We start from the raw sequence: 22799 nt of genomic DNA on the forward strand, positions 1-22799 counted from the left end.
AAATAGAGTGAAGATACTTTAAGGCATCCAGGTAGAGATACCTAGTGCACAGGTGGAAATCAGTCTAGTCCGTGAGAGAGGACAGAACTGGAGGTAAATCTTTGGAAACCGGCATATGATGGAAACTGATATCATAAGAAGCTCAAGAAAAGGTAAATAAAGAAGACCAAGGCTGTAACTTTGAAGAATACTAGTATTTATGGAAGAGGTCAATGAAGAAGAATCACAGAGGGCAACTGAAAAGCTGTCAGAGGTAAAAGAGGAAAAATAGAGGAGAGATTGTGATATTAATGAAACTAGGAATCTAGAATCCCACACAAATTAGTCCAGATTAAATGTGGGCATACTGATGATATAAAATCATTTTCATTAAAATGGGAAATACAAACCACAGCTCAGTTTAAGGACCCCTTTAGGGCAGTGATGCATTTAGGATGACATGGCCTTAATGCACCAAAATGGCCTTTCAATTTGTTCCAATAGCAGCAGGGACTGAAAATTGAGATAACTCATAGAAACTTTAGCATCCGGACCCACAAGCAGTGAAAATTTGCTTAACAAAGTGTGAAATGCAGAGTAGATGCAGCGTTCTCATTTCTAATTTCTTCCTCACATCGCATCCATCACTCAATAATAAAAACAGATCAGTGAACACAAATGAAGGAAGGAAAAAAATAAGCAGGGGGAAGAGCAGAAATGAAAAGACATGAGACTCCAAGCCACATTTCTTTGTTTCTGTTTTTAAGAAGGGATTTAATTAAGAGTAGACATAGACAGAGATGAAAAGTTGTTACTTGTCCAGATTTTATACAGCCAAATTCAGCTTTGTTTTTTATCATTTCCCCAAATCATTGTAGGAAAAGGGAAGAAAAAAAAAAAAAAAAGGGAAAGAAAACATGTTCCATTAGCAGTTGTTTAAATAATTGAAGAAATGGCAGGGCTCAGGACTGAGTTTGCTGACCTACCCAATCCTCCGGATGGCTCCTAAACTTACCAAGTGGGTAGCTTGGACTGCTTCAAAGAGTACTTAGGAATTTTCCCAGGATTAATTTGTAAGAATTAATCTGAGCATCATAATGCCCCTGTCAGCCTTGGAAATAGCCTTCTACACAGGAACCCTGAAAATTTGAAGCGCTCCCTCACTAAGTGTTACCCCATTGTACATGAAGCGCTTGCATTTCTACACTTTCTCCAAATTAGTACATAAACCAACCAGAAGAGCTTGGTTTGATCTTACTTTGCACATGCTGTCAGCCCTTGCTCTCTAAGGAATGTCTACTTCATTTGAATGCCAATTAAACTTGCAGGAAAGTCTTAAATTAGCCTAGAAATATGCAAGAAATAGTGGAAGTTTTGGTTCGTTGATTATGCCAGATCTCCTTGGAAAATTACTGAAATGATCATTAAAAAATAATTAAAAGTGCTGAACTATATTTAAGTACCCATTATGTACTTCTACCTACAGTCAGTTGTAATAACTGCCTTTGAAAAATCATTCCAGTTCCCTGAGAATTACTTCATGCAAAGAATTAAGGAATATGACCCTGTCCTAATCATTACTTCTTGGAGTATCTCTTGAAAAACTAATTTTCAGACACTTTCTCTCATTTTTAAAATAATTCATAGATATTGTGTTGGTTTTAAAGAGATCAGTCTTGATATTGGATTCATTAGATATGATCTGTACATATTATATAGTCAGGTGACATAGGTGTTGCTAGTTCTAATGCTATCATCTGCCAGCCTCAAAAGTTTGCCCAAGACACTTAACTTTTCAAGTCTCTACTACCAATTTTTAAATAAGAATAATGATATGTTTCCTATTTGACCTCACTGGGATTTTTCCAAGAAATAAGTGAGTTAATATCTATGAAAATACTTTGCAGCTATAAAGTAGCATGTTCCTTTTTTTAAAAAAATTATTTATTTTATTTATTTTATTTTTGGCTGTGTTGGGTCTTCGCTTCTGTGCACGGGCTTTCTCTAGTTGCAGCAAGCAGGGTCTACTTTTCTTTGCTGTGCGCGGGTTTCTCATTGCGGTGGCCTCTGTTGTTGCGGACCACAGGATTTAGGTGCTTGGGCTTCAGAATTTGTCGTGCGGGCTCAGTAGTTGTGGCTTGCGGGCTCTAGAGCTCAGGCTCAATAGTTGTGACTCACGAGCTTAGTTGCTCCGCAGCATGTGGGATCTTCCCAGATCAGGGATCGAACCCGTGTCCCCTGCATTGACAGGCCGATTCTTAAACACTGCGCCACCAGGGAAGCCTCAAAGTAGCATGTTCTGATAAAACAAACACAGGCATTAAAATAAGGAGCCATGTAAAATCTGATATTATGATTTTAAAAGTACTTTGCAAATGCAAGATGTATTATTAGCACTGATAAGATGGAAATAACTATAATTAGATCCATCTGTATTGGAATTTCTACTTAAATCTACATTTGGGAATAAATATACCTATTTATAGAAGGTATAAATACACAATGCAAAATTTAAATATACTTTTTGTGTTGCTTAGTTAGGAGATGTGCATTCTAGGCTTCCTTTTGCGTCTATTTACTATCATGGAGCAACGGTTACTCAGCCAAATATTAGCCAGTAAGCCAATCTGTGCCTTTATTTTCTTTATGTAAAATGGAAATAATAATACCTACTCTAGCTTCTTCATAAAAGTCATGGGGAGATAAAATGAGAATTTCAGTGTCACAGATGTTAACTAAGAGGTAGAGTCTGAAAACTTTAAACTTAACCTAACAATTATAATACGACAATAAGTAATGTTCAGGAAAATAACCCTTGGTATTAAAGAACTTCAAAACTTCCCAGGGAATAGCTGAATTATAAATTATTCATAAATGAGTGCCTATGTCATTATTCTTATGTTCAGCACTGGAACAAAGTAGACATTGTCTCAGCCATTGCAGAGCATAAACTATAATCAACATTGTTTAATCCTAAATTAATTTTAGTGTATTCTACTCCTTTGAAAATATGGTTAACAAGAATGTTTTATGAACTCAAATAATCCAGTCCCCTCCTGAACTAAATATAAAAGAATTTATTGTATTTATGCTATTTTTAATAGCTCAGGGTGATCAAGACTCAACTCACTAAGACATATAGGCACTGTTATCGAACTAGTCTGCCTAGTATTATGATAACTGGCTTATTTAAAGTTTAAAAGCTTTTCTTCACCCAAGTGCCATTTAGATCTCTTGTAAAATGTATTTATGTTTTTTGGATACTGGAGTGAGTTGTGTTCCAAGGGTCCCAAAACCACCCACTAGTTTGGTGATTTGCATGACTCAACATAAAGTTATATTTATCACTTAAGATTTATTAAGGCAAGGGGCTTCCCTGGTGGTGCAGTGGTTGAGAGTCTGCCTGCTAATGCAGGGGACGCAGGTTCGAGCCCTGGTCTGGGAAGATCCCACATGCCATGGAGCAACTAGGTCTGTGAGCCACAACTACTGAGCCTGTGCGTCTGGAGCCTGTGCTCCGCAACAAGAGAGGCCGCGATAGTGAGAGGCCCGCGCACCGCGATGAAGAGTGGCCCCCGCTCGCCGCAACTAGAGAAAGCCCTCGCACAGAAACGAAGACCCAACACAGCCAAAAATAAATAAATAAACAAATGTGGGGTTTTAAATGTTCTGATATGAAAAGAGTACTTTAAAAACAGAAAACAAAAAAAAAAACAAAACTCATAATCCAAGAAGGCGTTATGTATTCTATAATTTCTGTGCTTAGCGTATTTATTTATTTAAAAAATATATCTAAAAAAAAAAAAAAAGATTTATTAAGGCAAAGTATACAGTGCAGGAACAGCATGAAAAAGATATGCATAGGCAAAGACTAGAGAAATCAGGTGTAGATTTCCTAGATCCTACTTCTGAGAGGCTCACATGGATGCATTTTTATCTCCTACTGTGGACCATAGAGACAAGGGCAAAATATCTCTGCCTAGGAAAGCTCATCTAAGTCTTGGAGTCCAGAGTTTTTAAATGGGGCTGGTCACACAGCTACATGACCAGTCATTGTTCAGACTCCAAACTAGATACCAAGCACACACCATAAATCTTTGTATTTACATTAAACAGTGTTGACAGCCTGGTACATCCTGCCACACTACCTGAGGCATACAGAATAACATCATTAACCAGTGTCTATGTGAACATTCCAGGAGCTTAGTTCTCAAGGCACTGAACAAGTGTCATTGCCTTGGCTCCAGAGTCCCCAGAGATAAACAAGAACTGAATAAAACAACCTGCTGAAGGGAGGAACACTCCCAAACTCATTCTATGAGGCATCACCCTGATTCCAAAACCAGACAAAGATGTCACAAAAAAAGAAAATTACAGGCCAATATCACTGATGAACATAGATGCAAAAATCCTCAACAAAATACTAGCAAACAGAATCCAACAGCACATTAAAAGGATCATACACCATGATCAAGTGGGGTTTATCTCAGGAATGCAAAGATTCTTCAATATATGCAAATCAATCAGTGCAATACACCATATTAACAAACTGAAGGATAAAAACCATATGATAATCTCAATAGATGCAGAAAAAGCTTTTGACAAAATTCAATACCCATTTATGAAAAAAACTCTCCAGAAAGTGGGTATGGAGGGAACTTACCTCGACATAATAAAAGCCATATATGACAAACACACAGCCAACATCATCCTCAATGGTGAAAAACTGAAAGCATTTTCTCTAAGATCAGGAACAAGACAAGGGTGCCCACTCTCACCACTATTACTCAACATAGTTTTGGAAGTTTTAGCCATGGCAATCAGAGAAGAAAAAGAAATAAAAGGAATCCAAATTGGAAAAGAAGAAGTAAAACTGTCACTGTTTGCAGATGACATGATACTCTACATAGAGAATCCTAAAGATGCTACCAGAAAACTATTAGAGCTCATCAATGAATTTGGTAAAGTAGCAGGATACAAAATTAATGCACAGAAATCTCTTGCATTCCTATACACTAACAATGAAAAATCAGAAAGGGAAATCAAGGAAACACTCCCATTTACCATTGCAAAGAAAAGAATAAAATACCTAGGAATAAACCTACCTAAGGAGGCAAAAGACCTGTATGCAGAAAACTATAAGACACTGATGAAACAAATCGAAGATGATACAAACAGATGGAAAGATATACCATGTTCTTGGATTGGAAGACTCAACATTCTGAAAATGACTATACTACCCAAAGCAATCTACAGATTCAATGCAACCCCTATCAAATTACCAATGGCATTTTTCATAGAACTAGTACAAAAAATTTTACAATTTGTATGGAAACACAAAAGACCCCCAATAGCCAAAGCAATTTGAGAAAAAAAAATGGAGCTGGAGGAATCAGGCTTCAGACTATACTACAAAGCTACAGTAATCAGGACAGTATGGTACTGGCACAAAAACAGAAATATAGATCAATGGAACAGGTTAGAGAGCCCATAGGTAAACCCACGCACTTAAGGTCACCTTACCTTTGACAAAGGAGGGAAGAATATACAATGGAGAAAAGACAGCCTCTTCAACAAGTGGAGTTGAGAAAACTGGACAGCTACACGTAAAAGAATGAAATTAGAACACTTCCTAACACCATACACAAAAATAAACTCAAAATGGATTAAAGATCTAAATGTAAGGCCAGACACTATAAAACTCTTCTAGGAAAACATAGGTAGAACACTCTATTACATAAATCACAGCAAGATCCTTTTTGACCCACTTCCTAGGGTTAGGGAAATAAAAACAAAAATAAACAAATAGGACCTAATGAAACTTAAAAGCTTTTGCACAGCAAAGGAAACCATAAATAAGATGAAAAGACAACCCTCAGAATGGGAGAAAATATTTGCAAACAAAGCAACTGACAAAGTATTAATCTCCAAAATATACAAGCAGCTCATGCTGTTCAATATCAAAAAAACAAACAACCCAATCCAAAAATGGGCAGAAGACCTAAATAGACGTTTCTCCAAAGAAGACATACAGATTGCCAAAAAACACATGAAAAGATGCTCAACAGCACTAATTAGTCGAGAAATGCAAATCAAAACTACAATGAGGTATCACTTCACACCCGTCAAAATGGCCATCATCAAAAAATCTACAAACAATAAATGCTGGAGAGGGTGTGGAGAAAAGGGAACACTCCTGCACTGTTGGTGGGAATGTAAATTGAAACAGCCACTATGGAGAACAGTATGAAGGTTCCTTAAAAAACTAAAAATAGAACTACCATATGACCCAGCAATTCCACTACTGGGCATATCCCTGAGGAAACCGTAATTCAAAAATATACATGTACCACAATGTTCACTGCAGTGCTATTTACAATTGCCAGGACCTGGAAGCAACCTAAATGTCCATCAACAGATGATTGGATAAAGAAGCTGTGGCACATATATATGATGGAATATTACTCGGCCATAAAAAGGAGTGAAATTGAGTTATTTGTAATGAGGTGGATGGACCTAGAGTCTGTCATACAGAGCGAAGTAAGTCAGAAAGAGAAAAACAAATACCGTATGCTAACGCACTTTTATGGAATCTAAAAAAATGGTACTGATGAACCTAGTGGCAGAGCAGGGATAAAGACACAGATGTAGAGAATGGACTTGAGAGCACGGGGTGGGTAGGGGAAGCTGGGACAAAGTGAGGGAGTAGCATTGACATGTATACACTACCAAATATAAAATGGATGGCTAGTGAGAAGCTGCTGCATAGCACAGGGAGATCAGCTCCATGCTTTGTGAGGACCTAGAGGGGTGGGATAGGAAGGATGAGAGGGAGTCTCAAGAGGGAAGGGATATGGGGATATATGTATACTTATAGCTAATTCACTTTGTTGTACAACAGAAACTAACACAACATTGTAAAGCAATTATACTCCAATAAAGATAGATAGATAGATAGATAGATAGATAGATAGATAGATAGATAGATATAGATAGATAGATAGATAGATAGATAGATAAAATACCTGCTGCATTAACACTTTCTTCTCAATATGGAAAAAGAATAATAGCTTAAGGGTCTCATATGCCCCAATTACTAAAATCAGACCTCAATGCTATAGGCAGTAGAGTTCACCTTTAGATGACTGTAACCCATGTTTTTTGGATAAACTAAGCAACTTTTTCAAAGCATAGCAGTGGTCACCAAAGCTAAGGTGAATATGCTTACAATCTGTTATTTCCTCTCTCCAATCCCATTCTTAAAACAATGTGCTGACTGAAGTATCTTTGCCTGTCCAGTGATGGCACACAGTGCTCAGGTTCTAGAGGGTATCACTTGCCTTGTAATTTCCTTTCACATGTTATGTCAAACTGATGTCCATAACTACCTCAGGTCTTAAGATAATTATTATTACACTTATATTCCTTGCTTCCTTCATTTACATTTACTCCTCTAGAAGAGTTTATATCTTTTAATTTGGGGCATAATTGTCAAGAATAAAGTGACTACCATTTGCTCTTTATATTTGGCATATAGGGAGCAATCGGCAAGGAAATGTATGTCATTAAGCAAGGAGAAGTCCAAGTTCTTGGGGGAGCTGATGGTGCTCAAGTTCTGGTTACTCTGAAAGCTGGGGCAGTGTTTGGAGAAATCAGGTATCTAAAAGACACCTTGTAATATTGAAGTCTGTCATTTGTTATAAAAGAAAAGTCTTGGGTCATAAAATAAGTAAAGTTCCCGCTCAAATTCACCAATGGTTTGATTGTGCTGACAGCATTGATAAAATAAGGATTTTCACATTTCTATTTATCCTTTCCCTTCCCCAAAAGACCTAGCTCATTCAGCCCTTTAGGCTCAGGACTTAGGTCAGTACCTAGCATAAAGTAGATGCTCAATATATGTTGAATAATGAATGTGTGAATAAATGAATGGATGAATGATGAAAGAAGAGATTGGGAGAGTTAGTCGTCAGATTTTTGGAGAACTTGAATGCCAGGCTAAGACAATAGTTTTGAGTAGGTGAGTGATAATGATTATCACTGTGGGACCAAATTGCCTGAGTCCAAACCCCAGTACCACCACTTACAATCTTTGCTCCTTTGTTACTTGACCCCTCTGTCCTTCATCTTAATAATTAGAAGAGCAATAGTGAATATCTTAGAGGGTTGGTAAGTGAATTAATTCATGAAAAGCACTTAGAACAATGTCCAGCATCTATTAAGAGTTCAATAAATATGAACTATTGTTATTATTATTTCCTATTGGTCAGGAGAAGTTTATCCTACAAGTAAGTCCCCAAGAGTAAGAATAGTTGCTGCTTAGTATCTATGAGGATATTAGTTCCAGGACCCCCACAGATACCAAAATCCACCAATGTTCAAGTCCTGTGTATAAAATGGCATAGTAGAATCAGCCATCTGAGTCTGTGGGTCCCTCATCTGAGGGTTCCACACACCAGGACTCAATAAATCAGATTGCACAACCCATATGTGAATGCACAAGCCATGGATGCAGAGGTCTAACACTATGGACAGCAAATTTAAGCATTCTGTGGGCTAAACATTCCATATGTATTATTGTATTTAAACATATTCATGTATTCATCCAATAAACACTTATTTTGAGTGCCTAGTACATGCTAGACAGTCAGGTATTGCTCTAAACTCTGGGAATGTACTGTGAAAACAGTAAACAAGAGCTTACAGTCTTGTGGGAGAAAGCTAACAAAAAATAAACTAGACAAGATAAATTCACATTGTAATAACTGCTATAGAAGTAAAAATTGTTAGAGACTGGGGATGCTACTTTACATATAATGGTCAGAGATACCTCTCTGGACAGATAATATTCCAACTGAGACTTGAGAGAGTAAATGGAGCAGCCATCCAGACATGGGGGAAGAGCCTCCCATATGATGTAATAGCAAGGGCAGAGGCCTAGAGGTAGAGCAAGCGTATCTGACTGAACATCACAGAGGTCAGTGTGGCTGGAGCTCAGGGAATAAGGGGCACTGTGGGGAGATGAGGCCAAAGAGGTGAGCAAAGACAAGATTGTACAGGCCTTTTAGGCCATGGTAAGGAACTTGTATTTTATTCTAAATACCAATGGATACCAATGGAGGATTTTAGGCAAAAGAATGATACAATTTGAATTATGATGTTAGAAGACCACTCTAACAGCTATGTGGGAAAGAGGCAGTAAAGAAACGAGAATGAAATAGAGATCAATTAGAAGTCAGTTGCAGTGGTTCAAGTGAAAGATGATGGAGTCTTGAACTAGGATGCTGGCTCTTAGGGTAAAGACAAGAGTGCACTGTCAGGCAGTTATTAACATATCCATTTCATGATTGGAAAAATTGCAATTCCAAGGTGTCAATTATCTGGCCCAGGATAACATAGCTAGCAAGTGAAAGGGACAATATTCAAACATGAGTTTCATGGATCAGGGCCTAGTGATCTTTCCATCACACCACAGAAGAAAGGTGGTTCATCCAACCTCTGATTTCATAGCTGCTAAGAAGTTATCTTGGAGAGGATTAACCAAGATGGCAGAGTAGAAGGACGTGCTCTCAATCCCTCTTGCGAGAGCACCAGAATCACAACTGGCTGCTGGACAATCATCGACAGGAAGACACTGGACTTCACCAAGGAGGATACCCCACGTCCAAGGACAGAGGAGAAGCCACAGTGAGACGGTAGGAGGGGTGCAATCAGAGTAAAATCAAATCCCATAACTGCTGGGTGGGTGACTCACAGACTGGCGAGCACTTATACCACAGAAGTCCACCCACTGGAGTGAAGGTTCTGAGCCCCACGTCAGGCTTCCCAACCTGGGGGTCTGGCAATGGGAGGAGGAATTCATAGAGAATCAGACTCTGAAGCCTAGTGGGAATTGATTGCAGGACTTCGACAGGACTGGGGGAAACAGAGACCCCACTCTTGGAGGGTGCACACGAAATAGTGTGCGCATCGGGACACGGGGGAAGGAGCAGTGACCCTGGGGGAGATTGAACCAGACCTACCTGCTAGTGTTGGATGGTCTCCTGCAGAGGCGGGGGGTGGCTCTGTTTCACCGTGGGGACAAGGACACTGGCAGCGGAGGTTCTGGGAAGTACTCCTTGGCGTGAGCCCTCCCAGAGTCTGCCATTAGCCCCACCGAAGAGCCCAGGTAGGCTCCAGTGTTGGGTTGCCTCAGGCAAAACAACCAACAGGGAGGGAACCCAGCTCCACCCATCAACAGTTAAATGGATTAAAGTTTTACGGAGCTCTGACCACCACAGCAACAGTCAGCTCTACCCACCACCAGAGCCTCCCATCAAGCCTCTTAGATAGCCTCAACCACCAGAGGGCAGACAGCAGAAGCAAGAAAAACTACAATCCTGCAGCCTGTGGAACAAAAACCACATTTACAGAAAGATAGACAAGATGAAAAGGCAGAGGGCTATATACCAGAACCAGATGAAGGAACAAGAAAAAACCCCAGAAAAACAACTAAATGAAGTGGAGATAGGCAACCTTCCAGAAAAAGAAGTTATCTTCAGAGTTCCAGAGATATGAGTAATTTCAGATGACTTTATATTAGCATAATTAGGGTTTCCTTAGAATCTTGAATCATGTTAATTCTCTGTTGATAATGTGCCTTCTCTTTTTTATTTTTCCTCCTTGCTTAAAACTGGGTGGGCACTCCTATGAGGGTCTTGCTCTGGGGCAGTGGTGGAAACACTTCTCAGAATGTCCAGATCTGTGTGTTCTTTGCCTATTTTCTATCGCTTCCTTACTAGGAGTACTTGCAAAAGTGATTTAATATTTTGGTACTTAATAATCACTGTAATCTTCAAGGTCATAAAACAAGCAACAGTCTAATCTCAAACGTTGCAGAAATTAGCTGACCTCTCCCAAGGGTTGAGTACTCCCTGAAGAACAAAGCTTTATAAATACAAATATGTTCATTGCTGATATTATCATCACAGTAGAAAATACTCTAAGAATACAATCCAGGTGCTGCTGAGTTGCAATTGAAAGGAATCTTAAATTCTTGACAGCAGCTTCTCAAATAAATCTCCTATTACCCATTGGGTTTCTAAGGCCAAATTGAAACCAGTAGACCAGACAAGCTCTAAATTCGCTCATAATCTGGCTGATTCAAGCAAAAGGGAGATTTTTGCCTTGATTCTCTTCTTGGCTGTGGTTGAAGAGAAATACGATACCCCCAGGCTTCACAGGCCCACAGCTGTCATACGCCCCTGGAGCTCTAGTTATTTATTCCAGCAATGGAGGCATGCCTGCCAAACATCTAGATACTGGAAAGATCTAGTAATTGTGTTTACTAGTCAAAAAACCTGTGACCTTTGTTAAAATGAGCTAAATCCAGCACTCATGTAGCTTTTTAACGAAGGTTCTTTTTTCTTAGGAAAAAATGAGAAAGAAAAGAACTGAGGGCTTTCAAGGACATTATATACTAATCCAAAAGAGCAAAGCCCTGACTAAAATATAGATTTACAGCTTGTCATGGAGAAAACCCAGACCACATTTCCAATTAACATCTGAGGAGTTCAGACACCCCATTTTTAATAGAGAGACTCAGGGTCTGCCGGGGGATAGCCTTGTAGTAGTACTGACTCCACTGTTTGTTTTTACAATTACAATTATTGCCAAGTCTTATTCACCGAATGTATTTAACCACTTCCTATCCTCCTTCTGCATCTGTTAAAATCTCACTTTTCCTGAAATGCATCTGAATTTTTACCCTTGCTAATGCTATTATGATTTCTATAGAAATCCCTACTGGTTTCATCTCCCTTTGGAATGTTCTCCCCCTGGAAAATACCTATTCACCTTTCAAGACTTCAATTCAGATGTCACCTCTCTGAAGCCATCTCTAACCACCCCCCAAACAACTAGTTGCTCCTTGTTCTATGCTTTCATAGTATTTCATTCGTGATTTTACTACAGGAATTACCACTAATTTATAATCAATTCATTCAAATGGATCTCCTCAACAGACTAAGCTATTAAAATGTACGAACTAAAACTTTCCATCTTTATGTCACCAGCAGCTATATAAAAACTGTACAATGTGTTGATTTTCATTGATATTCTGCCTCCATTCAAAATAATTTGCAGGTGCTATTCAGAAATTTCTGATTAATTAAGCAGTTAATTGTGATTTGATAGAAAAAAAAAAACAGAAAATTATATTCATGACCCCTTACAGTATAATGTGAAATGCCTCAAAGAAGGCCATGCCTGGCATGGTGAACAAGAATGGTGAGCAAGAAACCATCACTTCGCTCAAGGGCCTTACAAATAAAAGACAAGGAAACAAAAAGATTCCAATACCAGGTGATAAAATGTATGGATTGCATTCAATGATGGAGCATGCAGGATGTTATGTTGTACAAAGCCTTCACAAGGACCAATCCTTCAGATTTAGCAACTGCTTGAGGTTATTTGAGAACAGAAGGCAGACCTTTCAGTGCTTCTCAAATGACATGTGGAGAAAATAATGTGTGCAGACAATATGTGTGCACAAAGGTCAGTCCTGATAGCCTGTAGAAGGGGGTATGTAAAGGAGTAGTCACATAATGCCTGTAGTGGGTTGAATGTTGGCCCCCACAAAGATATATCCATGCCCTAACCCCTGGAACCTGTGAATGTGACCTTATTTAGAAAAAAAAGAAAAAAAAAAAAGAGTCTTTGCAGATATAATTAAGCTAAGGATCTTAAGGTGAGTTCATTCTTGATTTTCTTGGATGGGCCCTAAATCCAATGACAGGTGTCCTCACATGAGACAGAAGAGGAGAAGACACACAAACACAGGGAGAAGAAGGGAAGGCCGTGTGAAGACTGAGGCAGAAATTGGAGTTATGCAGCCACAGCCAAGGAACTCCTGGAGCCACCAGAAGCTGGAAGAGGCAAGAAAGGATTCTCTCCTAGAGTCCCTGGAGGGAGCACAGCCCTGCCAACAACTTGATTTTTGACTTCTGGCCTCCAAAACTGTGAGAGAATAAGTTTCTGTTGTTGGTAGTCACTGGTTTTACAGTAATTTGTTACAGCAGCTTCAGGAAACTAATATAATACTAAACTTTTTACATTGTTAACTTTTGAAATTTACTGGGGAAAAAAAAAAGGTCTGCTTGACACTCCTTCAGTTCACACTACATGGCCAGTCCACCTCTAAGACTTCAAAGTGTGTCTCCAATTGTTTGCACCTTGCCTTCTCCACTGACCCCACTTCCATCCACACCACCTCCCTCTCTCACTGGACAACTTCAGGGCTGCTCCAAGTCTCCCACTCCAACCACCACACCCTCTGTAATCCAGGCCCCACTAGCAGCCAGAGGGATCCTTCACAAACAGGTATGATCATGTCATTGCCCTCCTGCTTAAAACCACTCAGTGCTTTCACATGTTCTTTTTTATCTAAAAGTCCTTGCCTGACCTACAAGATCCTGCAGAGTCTAGCCCCTGCCTACCTCTCTACTGCAGGGTGTACCCCACTACCCTTGCTCTCTTTAATCCAGACTTCAGTTCCTTGAATGTGCCACATGCCATCCAGCCATGGAGAGTTGGTTTATTTTTTCCTAATTTTGGAACTAAAAAACTTTTTTATTCAGGTAATATTGGTTTATAACATTATATGTATCATGTATACATTTTGACTTCTGCATATACTGCAGTGTGCTCACCACCAAAAGTTTAGCTTCCATCTGTCACCGTATAGTTGACCCCATTTACCCATTTTGCCTTCCCTCAACTCTTCTTCCCTTCTGGTAACTACTACTCTGTTCTCGGTATCTATGTTTCTGTTTTGGTTTGGTTTGGTTTGTTCATTTATTTTGTTTTGTTTTTGTTTTTTATATTCCACCGATGAGTGAAAACATGCAGTATTTGTCTTTCTCTCTCTGACTTATTTCACTTAGCATAAAACCCTCAAGGTCCATCCACGTTGTCGCAAATGGCAGGATTTCATCTTTTTATGGCTGAGTAGTATTGCATTGTGTATATACACCACATCTTCTTTATCCATTCATTCATTGATGCATACTTAGGTTGTTTCCATGTCTTGGCTATTGTAAATAAAGCTGCAATGAACATAGCAGTGCATATATCTTTTAAAATCAGTTATTATATTCTTTGGATGAACATACAGAAGTGGAGTAGCTGGATCATATGGTGGTTCTAATTTTTTGATGAATCTCCATACTGTTTTCCATAGCAGCCATGGGGAGTTTCTACCTCTGCCTATATAGGTTTCCCACCCCTTTAACCTAATCTCAGCTACTTTCAGGACTTCTTTTTCTCCATTATAGGGACCACCCAGGTCTCCTTGCTATATTCTCTAGTTGGACTACATTCCTATCTTTCGGAACACGTACCTTTGTAATCATGCACTTGCTGGTGCATTTATTTCTTCAGTGTCTTTCTTCCTTCCTCACTAAATCGTAAGCACCAGGACTACTATGTATGCTGTGCCAGTCGTGCTCTGCATCAGGATGTCCAGGCAGGGCCTGGGAGAACTGGAATGCAGCCTGCACTGCACTCCTGAGCATGAGCCCTGCTGTTACACTCCCCCTCATGCACAGGTGCCTTTTACTTTGCAAAAGGGGGCATTTTTCTGGCCAAGCTTTGCACCTATAGGACTGCATTTGCCCAGAGAGGTTGTATTTTTCCATTTTGTATACAGACACAGTCCCTAGCAGATGCCACACCCGATCTGCACTTGATCCCCAGCCCTTAGGGCAGTGCCTGGCCCACATAAGTGCCTAATAAATAGTCATTGAATAAATAAGTTAACGTAATTATCTTTCTATCTTTGCAAATGTACTAATACATGTTCATTTTTGTCATGAATATGCATATCCAGCCTTGTACCCTTTTTGTCAGTTTTTATTATTAAGAATAGGACTGCTACGTTTATCTTTGTAAAATCATTTTGCTTTTCTTTTATTTCTTTGAAGTTTATTCCCCAAAATGAAATAACTAGGTAAAAAGGTAGAAACATTTCTATAACTCTTGGAATATATGGGCAGATGATTTTCTAGAAAAATTGAACCAATTTAAGATACAACATGCAATGTATAGCTATTTTTCTCTAGTATCAGTGATATTACCTCATTATTCTCAGTTGGTTTTGCACTTTAATAGTTGTTTTAATTTGCATTTCTCTAAATAGTGCCTAGAAAATAATAGGTCCTCAATAAATATTTGATAAATGAATTAATTTCCTCTGGGCCTATTTATTTTCATAAATGTGATCATTTATTTTCTGCGTTTCTTTCTTTGTACAATATCCTTTTTTCATCGTACATAACAAGTTATTGAGCAGAATTTAGGCAGTGATATATCATATGTTTTAGATAGTCTGGCTTTTATTTAAAGTATTTAAGTTCTGACTTTTCACCAGCTATATTGGTCAAATCACCCATTCTGCATATTTAACAAATATTTTCTCTATACCATTGTGAAAACGCCAAATATTTTGAAAAATAATTTTAAACCTCTTTGTTCCCTCCAAACAATGTTTGCCTATTTTTCCTGAGCACTCAGTTTTCAAAATGAGAGTACCAAGGTAGACTTTTAGTTTTTTGGACTATTTTAATTCCATATTCTTATTCTTCATCAGAATAACTCTGTTATTCCTTCACCCACTACCCTGCCTTTCCTAAAAGATAGAAATAGTAGATACATTGGAAGTATGAGCAGGGGTAAGAAGATTGATAAATATTGAGGGAGAAAACTTTTCATTTCCATTTTCTTCTGGCTCAATCCTGTGAATACTACCTGTGTTAAAATGTGTTTATATTTTCACTACCTTCTTTAATCTACAGTCTCTTTGTTTGTGTAGCATTTTTTGCTTAGAGCAAAAAGCAAACCTCATCTAAGTTTCACAATATTCCTGTGAACAACTACATTATCAGTACCATTGTTTAAACATGTATTCAAATATTCTCAGGACTCCTCCTAAACTGACTTCATCTGATGACTCTAATTCTATGAAAATCAAGGCTCTTTACCACCATTTGGAATAGCAGAGAGGGAGTAAAGAATCTGATTGTCAGACATTGGTAGATCTTATCACGACCAGCCCAACTGGCTCCCTCCCTGATTTTTCTAATATCCATGGGCAAATCTGTATCATTAGAACAATAACAATGGCTTCATTAGCAGCATTAGAGTTTAGGGTGTAAAGAAAAGACTCCATGACTTGAAGTCAGTTCTGGTCTTGGATTTGAATTTCTGCAATAAAACTCATAAGTATTTGTTCTGGAATAAGTCACTTCACTAGATTTTGGACCTCAATTTCCATGTCAGTAAGTGTAGGTAAGAACCTACCTCAACAGTTTCATTAATATATGACATTGTTAGCTATTTTGACCCCCAAAAAACACAGAGTTAAGCTAGAATATTAGTTTGTTTGATACAGTATTTTCTAGCCCGAGTATCATATATCCTCCTGGGTACTTGATATAAATAAAGAGGGCATGGAATAAACTGTGCATGTTATTCTTTTTTTCCTCTCCTTCTTTAGAATTTTTACCTAGATTCTTCATCGATCATCCACTTCTTTTTTTTTTCTTTTTAATACACTTATTTATTTTTGGCTGCATTGGGTCTTCATTGCTGCATGTGGGCTTTCTCTAGATGCGGCGAGCGGGGGGCTACTCTTGGTTGCGGTGCACAGGCTTCTCATTGCGGTGGCTTCTGTTGTTATGCGGGCTCAGTAGTTGTGGCACACGGGCTCAGTTGCTTCGTGGCGTGTGGAATCTTCCCGCACCAGGGCTCAAACCCGTGTCCCCTGCACTGGCAGGTGGATTCTTAGCCACTGTGCCATCAGGGAAGTCCTGATTATCCACTTCTAAGGCCAATTCAACTCTGAAATCAAGACTTCCTGGGGGAAAGAGGACTACATGTTTTGTATCTGTAAAATCTGAACTCTTTAACTCTGATAAAAATCCATACATAGAGATTTTTCTCAAAAATCTAGGTTAACATGTGTTGCCTTGCAGTAGTTTTATGAATATCAAAGTATCTGCAAAGAGCGAGCAGTCTGGGCAGAGGTGACACTAGAACATCCTCTGATATTTGCTCACCCACAAAAGTTTTGTCAGGATTTATATTTAGTGAAGTGGTAAAAATTTTCAAGGAACAAAGTGTTTTCCAATAACATTGAAAAGAGTAAAAGAATATCTCATAAAAGTCTACACAGGTGACCTAACCTCCTACACTCCAAATATAATCCAGTTGGAAATTTGCTTAATGATAACAGATATATGAAGTTGTAGTCTCTCACTCAGCATTGGATGTGATTGATCTTCTTTCCATAGATAGTATTCAGAGTTAGTTTTATTTCTATTATAGGAAACAATTCTACATATGAGAGTATGCTTTTAGACAAGAAACTTCTTCATTTTAGGAAACATTCTCATTTTTTACAGTTATCAAAGCATTAATCATTCTGAATTGTGTTTATCTGTTTAAGAAGTCGGTCTAGGTTTGCATCCAACTCCACAACAATGAGCTGCATGACTCCGGGTGAGGTCCTCAACTGAGGTTTCATTTCTTCATCAGTTAAAACAGAGTAATAATAATACATAATTACCTCATAGGATTGAAAAGCATTATATGTATTGATACAACAAAGAACTTAGAAAAATACCTGGCTCATAGAAAGCACTTAAAAATATTAGCTAGTAATACTACTATTACTAATGTTATTATCAATATTTGTTAGTCGACTAGACAACCCTTGCCCACACTTATCCCACTCCTAGATTACAAACAGTTTGAGGGCAGATTTTTTTTTTATTGAAATATAATCGATTTACAAATATTGTGTTAGTTTCAGGTATACAGCAAAGTGATTCAGTTATACATATATATGTGTATATCTATATTCTTTTTTCAATCCTTTTCCATTATAATTTACTACAAGATATTGAATATAGTTCCCTATGCTATATAGTAAATCCTTTTGTTTATTTTATATATGATAGTATGCATCTGTTAATCTCATACTCCCAATTTATCTCTCCCCCTTCTCCTTTGGTAACCATAAGTTTGTGTTCTATGTCTGTAAGTCTGTTTCTGTTTTGCAAATAAGTTTATTTGTACTAATTTTTAGATTCTACATATAAGTGATATAATATTTGTCTTTGTCTGACTTAACTTCATTTAAAATGATAATCTCTAGGTCCATCCATGTTGCTGCAAATGGCATTATTTCATTCTTTTTTATGGCTGAGTAGTATTTCATTTTATATATCTATATCTGTATCTATATCTATATCATCTTCTTTATCCATTCATCTGATGATGGACACTGAGGTTGCTTCCATGTCTTTGCTACTGTAAATAGTGCCACTATGAACACTAGGGTGAATGTATCTTTTCAAATTAGAGCTTTTTTCTTTCACAGATATATGCCCAGGAGTAGCATTACTGGATCATATGGTAACTCTATATTTAGTTTTTTCAAGGAAACTCCATACTGTTTTCCACAGTGGCTGTACTAATTTACATTCCCACCAACAGTGTAGGAGGGTTCCCTTTTGGCTTGAGGACAGATGTTAATCATCTTTATAGCCCCAGAACTTGGCATCGTATCTAGGTCATTGTGGAGTATGTTATTTCTACACACTTCTAATTTATCACTAATTTCTTTTTTTCCTTTTCTTTTCAATTTATACAGTGAATTCCTTATATGCTTCTTCATGATTGGCCTCCAAAGTAAAATGGTCTGTAAAATCTCAAACTCATAGAAAAAAACTATTTATCAAAAGTTCAGCTGAGAAAGGTAATGTTTAAGAGGATTATTTTTCTCTAGATATCCTAGATACCACTGAAAACAAAGAGACAGATGAGTATCTGATATGCAATGTACTGACTGACCTTCCCACCCACAGCATTGCTCCTACAGAACTGGACTTTGGAGTGACACACAGCCTTTACTGAGGACCACATCACAAACAGTGCTGGCAAACTTAGTTTTGCATCTATAATAGAATATGAACATGTTGTCCACCAATTTACATAGTGGCCTCTCTACTAAAGCCCTTCAGCAGATATTTCTGTCTTAAAACTAAGAATCCATTGATTTTTATGATATAAGAGACTTAAAGCCAAATTCGAAGCCCTCTTGTAACAAAGTTTGCATTTTTGTGTGAACCCCATTTTATGTTTCCATTCTTGTTTTTCTTCTGCTCTTCCTTTCAACTTATGCTCTTTTGTATTCTACTTATCCTTGTGAGTGCTTTCTGGATAAACTAGCTCTGTGAAAAAGGGCTGTGCACATTGTGTTCCAGTCACATTTTAGTCTGTGTATGCAGTGCACAATTTATGATGCTGTATGTGGCAGCCCTGGAAAAAAGCTGGAAATGGATGACTGACTAGGGTCTATCTGAATATTCTAGCTCTTTCTGATATATACACACAGAAATGTATATGTATATGTAAATACATATACATTTGTTTATATGTATATATACATTGTTTATATGTATATGTGCACATGTACATATTATATGTATATGTATGTACTGTATGTATATATGTGCATATTATATAAATATATAGTATACATATGTGTATAGTATATATATTATACATGTATAATGTATTATATGTATATATGTGTTACATATATAATCTTCATATTGCTATTTATACCTGACATTTACAGAGTTTTGCATATACAGGTCATCTCACACTAAATATACCTTCTCCCTCTGACATTCACACCACTGATTTCATTCACTTATCCACTTTTGGCACACTAGTACTATGATGGTTAATTTTCTGTGTCGACTTGGTTGAGGGATGCCAAGATAGCTGATAAAACATTATTTATGGTGTGTGTTTGTAAGGGTGTTTTGGGCAGAGATTAACATTTGAATCAGTAGGTTGAGTAAGGAAGATCACCCTCACCAATGCAGTAGGGATCACCCAATCCACTGAGGGTCTGAATAGAACAAAAATGTGAAGAAAGGGCAAATTCGCTCTCTCAGCTTGAGCTGGCACATCTATCTTCTCCTGCCCTCAGACATCAGACATCAGGGCTCCTGGTTCTGGACTTTCAGACCCAGACCTGGACTTACACCAGAGGCTCCTCTTTCTCCCCTTCTCAGGCCTTTGGACCCAGACTGAATTACAGCACCAGATTCCTGGGTCTCCAGCTTGTAGATGGCAGACTGTGGGACTTCTCAGACTCCATAACCACCACAACCACGTTAGCCAATTCCCATAATAAATCTCCTTTTATATATATCTGTATATGTCCTATTTTTTCTGTTTCTCTGGAGAACCCTGTGTAATAAAATTTATTATACTTACTGTTACTTGTTACAGTTACATACCCCAAATTAGGGCTTAAAACTCCTCAGCCAGGAGTTTTACCTAATTACACCTTCATAATTGAATGTCAGGAGTCTATAAACACCTATCTCTCCCTAAAGATAATCAGATACCTATAGTACAGAAGGTACTAAAAAGTGGTCTTGTTAACCCAAAAGAGAGACTAAGTATCTTGCTCAGAAATACACTTAATAAATGGTAGATTTCAACTATAGTTCAATTTAAATTCTTTTAAATTAAACATTATAAATAAATAAATAAATAAATTTTAAAAATGGTAGAGTTATCTTGTTCCAAAATCTGTACTCTTTCCACAAACCATACCATGCTTTACTATTTTTCTTTTTGCACTACTTTACCTGCTGAATACATGATAGGCACTTAATAAATACATGATAGGAGTAAAAATCTACAAGGTCCTTAAGTTCTTTTTTAAGGTCACAGCAAACAAAAGTGGACCTAGAATTAGAATCCATTCCCTTGTTTCCTGGGCCATTGCTCTGTTCAGTATTTTTGACCTGGGGACACTTACCATTAACCTCGGCTGTTTGTCCTCCAGCACGTGCTCTTTCAGAAACTATGTGGGCTTGGGAATATTTAGGGATCTTCTTACTAAGCTATTTAATGAGTGAAACTTTCCATTGGTGGAATGCTGGAGAAGCATTTTGTGGACAGGAGGGGGAAAAAAAACATGCTATTTTAAACATTGCTGAGAGAGTTTGGGCAAAATCCATCTGGCAGACAGACTATTTCTTCCGTTCAAAAACTCATCAGGCACTCCAAATGTGTAACCTGTAGGCAAGTTTAATTAAAGCTTGAGAAATCTCAAAATAACTTGACATTTAAATATGTTATTTCCGTTCTGCTCTCATAGTCTGACACACACAGAGACAGTTTCAGGTCCAAATTAAGCTCCCCAGTGCCATCCAGCCTTTCCTAACTACTGGATTGCCCTATGCCCAAGGCAACAGGAATGTGAATGAAATAGGCTCATCCAATCATTGTCCTTCAAATATTAACATCCATTTCATACATAGATAGGCAGGAACATAGGTAGATAGATAGATAGATAGATGATAGATAGATAGATAGATAGATAGATGACAGAGTAAAATTTATTTCTCTTACTTAACAAAAAAGGTGAAGGCAGAGATTGTCTTGGGGAGAACCTCAGGAAAGGAGATTCCATTTTCTCTTTTCTCTTAGTTTATCAATTATAATTCTTTTCAAAAAACTTCAGTGTTTGCCATACACATTTTAAACTAAGTTTACCTTCACATTAACACTATACCACTTCACACGTAGTGCAGGAACATTATAACAGCCCTTCCCTACCAGCCCTTAAGACACTGATATCATTCATTTCACTTATCCATATGCTACAATCACCCAGTGCAGTGTTACTTTATTATTTAAAGTCATATTTTAGATAAATTAAGAATAAGGAAAATAAAAGACTTTCGTTTTACCTCTGCTTATTCCTTCTCCCATGTCTTTCACTCTTTATGTAGACCTAAATTTTTAATCTGTATCATTTTCCTTCTTCCCGAAGAATTTCTCTCAATATCTTTAAGGGTATGTCTGCTAATGTTAAAGTCCCTCAGTTTTTGGTTTTCTGATAACATCTTCATCTCTCCCTCACTTTTGAAGGATAATTTCACTATACATAGAATTCTAGGTTGGTGATTTTGTTTTTCTCAACACTTGGTATTTCACTCCACTCTCTTCTTATTTGCAGTGTTTCTGATGAAAAGTCCACTATAATTCTTATTCCTGTTCCTTTATATGTAAGGCTTTTTCCCCCTCAGCTCTTTTCAAGATTCTCTTTGTCTTTAGTTTATTACACTTTGAATATGATGTGCTTAGGAATGGGCGGTGGTGAGTATTTATTCTGCTTGGTATTCTCTGAGCTTCCTGGATCTGTGGTTTGTTGTCTGTCATTAATTTGGAAAAGTTCTTGGCCATTATTACTTCAGGTGGTTCTTCTAATACTAGAGAATGATGTATGTTTATGTATATATCATATATATATATAATAACTTTTGAAAATGTCCCATGGTTCTTGATGTTCTGTTCTGGTTGGATTTTTGGGGTTTTTTTTTTCATTCTTTTTTTTCTTTTTGCATTCAATTTGGGAACTTTCTACTACCTATCTTCAAGCTCATCTATTCTTTTCTTGACCATGCCCAGTCTACTGATGAGCCCATTAAAGTCAGTATTCATTTCTGTTATAGTATTTTTTATTTCTAACATTTCCTTTCAAATCTGTCTTAGAATTTCTATCTCTCTGCTTACATTACCCATCTGTTCTTGTATGATGCCTACTTTTTCCAATAGATCTTTTAACATATTAATCATAGTTATTTTAAATTCTCTGTCTGATAATTCCAACATCTCTGTCATATCTCAGTCTGGTTCTAATGCTTTCTTTGGCTCTTCAGGCTGTATTTTACTTGCTTTTTATTGTA

The 22799-nt window shown here is 37.6% G+C and overlaps 1 protein-coding gene and 1 long non-coding RNA gene across 2 annotated transcripts in view; one reads left to right on the top strand and one right to left on the bottom strand.

The window, feature by feature from the left end:
* CNGB3 (cyclic nucleotide gated channel subunit beta 3) overlaps positions 1–22799 on the top strand; it is a 150847-nt gene that overhangs the window by 122476 nt on the left and 5572 nt on the right. Inside the window, 1 exon segment of the mRNA XM_007176107.2 lies at positions 7517–7635. Coding sequence (XP_007176169.2) covers positions 7517–7635 — 119 coding nt within the window.
* Positions 721–20980, bottom strand: LOC130705531 (uncharacterized). Its single transcript, XR_009005808.1, has 2 exons — positions 20864–20980; positions 721–2278 (listed from the first exon to the last, which is right to left on the bottom strand). It is a non-coding gene; the product is annotated as an uncharacterized LOC130705531 (long non-coding RNA).

Source organism: Balaenoptera acutorostrata, chromosome 17 (genome assembly GCF_949987535.1).
Source record: "Balaenoptera acutorostrata chromosome 17, mBalAcu1.1, whole genome shotgun sequence".
In the NCBI taxonomy this organism is placed as follows: Eukaryota; Metazoa; Chordata; class Mammalia; order Artiodactyla; family Balaenopteridae; genus Balaenoptera; species Balaenoptera acutorostrata.